Source organism: Dipodomys spectabilis, unplaced genomic scaffold (genome assembly GCF_019054845.1).
Source record: "Dipodomys spectabilis isolate Male_0828 unplaced genomic scaffold, ASM1905484v1 ptg000010l, whole genome shotgun sequence".
NCBI lineage: Eukaryota > Metazoa > Chordata > Mammalia > Rodentia > Heteromyidae > Dipodomys > Dipodomys spectabilis.
In genome coordinates, this window is record NW_024870687.1 from 2075001 (window position 1) to 2076742 (window position 1742).

General features: G+C 41.2%; 1 protein-coding gene across 1 annotated transcript; it reads right to left on the reverse strand.

Moving 5' to 3' along the window:
- Positions 1-398: 398 nt before the first annotated feature.
- LOC122128039 (probable rRNA-processing protein EBP2) lies at positions 399-1034 on the reverse strand. The gene has a single exon (XM_042702353.1). The coding sequence runs from the start codon at positions 1025-1027 to the stop codon at positions 527-529; it is 501 nt and encodes a 166-aa protein (XP_042558287.1). The 5' UTR covers positions 1028-1034; the 3' UTR covers positions 399-526.
- Between the last annotated feature and the right edge of the window lie 708 nt (positions 1035-1742).

Below are 1742 nucleotides of genomic sequence, written 5' to 3' on the forward strand. Positions count from 1 at the left end.
GGTAGAGAGCTAGCCTTTAGCTGAAGAGCTGAGGAACAGAGCCCAGGTCCAGAGTTCAGACCCCACGATTGGACCCCCCCAAAATATTCCTGCATGAAAACCACAATGGCTGCAAAGTAGACATCTGGTGCTTGGGAGTCATCTTTTGTATTTTATGGAGATGGCAAATTTCCCATTTGAATATATGAATTTTAGCCAGATACAGATAATTGTCTTGGAGGTCACGTATATTGCTCCATTCACCTGTCTCCAAAAGGACAAAATATCATCTTGAAACTGTAAACTGCAGACTCAAAGCATAGGCAGAGTATAGAACAAATAATGGAGACTAGCTCAACCAAGTCGAGGAATATTTCTTTTTTTTTTTTTTTTTCAATCCTGAGGTTTTAATCCATGAGTGTTTCTTTCAAACTGTTTAATTTATTAAAAGAATTTTGTACAAAAAGAAACTAAGAAAAAGGATCTAAGTATACTGAAAATTGCATATTGTCCCTTTTTCTTCATTTTTCATATAAAAAGATGTTATTTAGCGGGTTCTTCTCTTCATTTTCTCTCTTGTTCGTTTTCCAGGTCTCTTATTCGCTCCTTTCTTCCCAGGCCTTTTGAGGCCCTTGCCATGAGCTACCTTGGCCCGGAAGCTGGATACATCATCGTAGCTTTCTCGAGTATTCCATTTGGTACCTTTCTTCTTTCCACCAAAACCAAACTTTTGGTTTTTATACCGTCGTTTAGCACTGGGACCCTTCTTCATGTTCTGGCCTTTAGCTCCTGCCTTTGTGGCCTTTGTGGCCTTTGTGGCCTGTGCAACAGGTTTCTCATCTCCCTCAAGAAAATCCAGTTTATCAGAGAAGCCTTTTTGGTACTTCTTGATGGCATTCATCATATGTGATTTCTCCTGCTGCCTCTTCTGAAGAACCTGTGTTTGCACCCTCTTTCCATATTTCCTAAGTGCTCTCAGTTGCTTAGCTTTTTCAGACTTCTCCATGGCAGCCTGTTTAGCTTGTAGCTTCTGTCGAATCTTTTGCATGTGCTGATCAGTCTGCAAATTCTGCAGACATAGCAAAGCAATCCTGGGCAACTGGTGTCTTTTAAGTAAGACAGTTCCTTGTATGTACCTTTAAGCAAGCACAGGGGTCAAAATGACGTTTGAGCTTTACTGTCAGCTCCCAAAGGCTCCCAACATCTCCCCAGTCTTTGTTTAAAGAAGCAAACCCACCTGTCTTAGGTTGGGTGGACCACCTTGTCTGCCTTACCCGTCATTGGGAACTTCTTCAAAGCGAAGCTGAAGGCCCTGTCTTAGGTTGGTCAGACTGACACCCCCTCTTATCCATCTCTGGCTTCGATTCCTCTCGGGGAAATTTATTCACTTGGAGCTTGATCTTATGTAACTGGCTGGCTAAGCTCATTAGAGTTTTGCAAGGAAGTCATAGAAAAACCATCAGCAAAAGCATTACCAGGCCAAAAAATGTCATTAGCAGTCCTTTTACATTAGTCAAGGATGGGATAGCAGTCTTTGCCACTTCAGAGTCCAGAGGGGGGGTTTGTTCTAATCCAGCTATTTGCCTGTGGGGTTGAAAAAGATCTAAACTGGAAGCATAACAAAAAGTGGTTGTTTAGCAATAAGTATGGATTCAATAATGCTGCTATACGAGCAATTAGTAAAAGAACAATTACAGCAGGTAACATTAAAATAATTGGCTCCTACAGAAATATTAAACAGTCGATACATAATGACATAGGGT

Excerpts from the sequence above, each read along its gene's own strand:
- LOC122128039 (XM_042702353.1), bottom strand. The coding sequence starts at position 1,027 with ATGCAAAAGATTCGACAGAAGCTACAAGCTAAACAGGCTGCCATGGAG.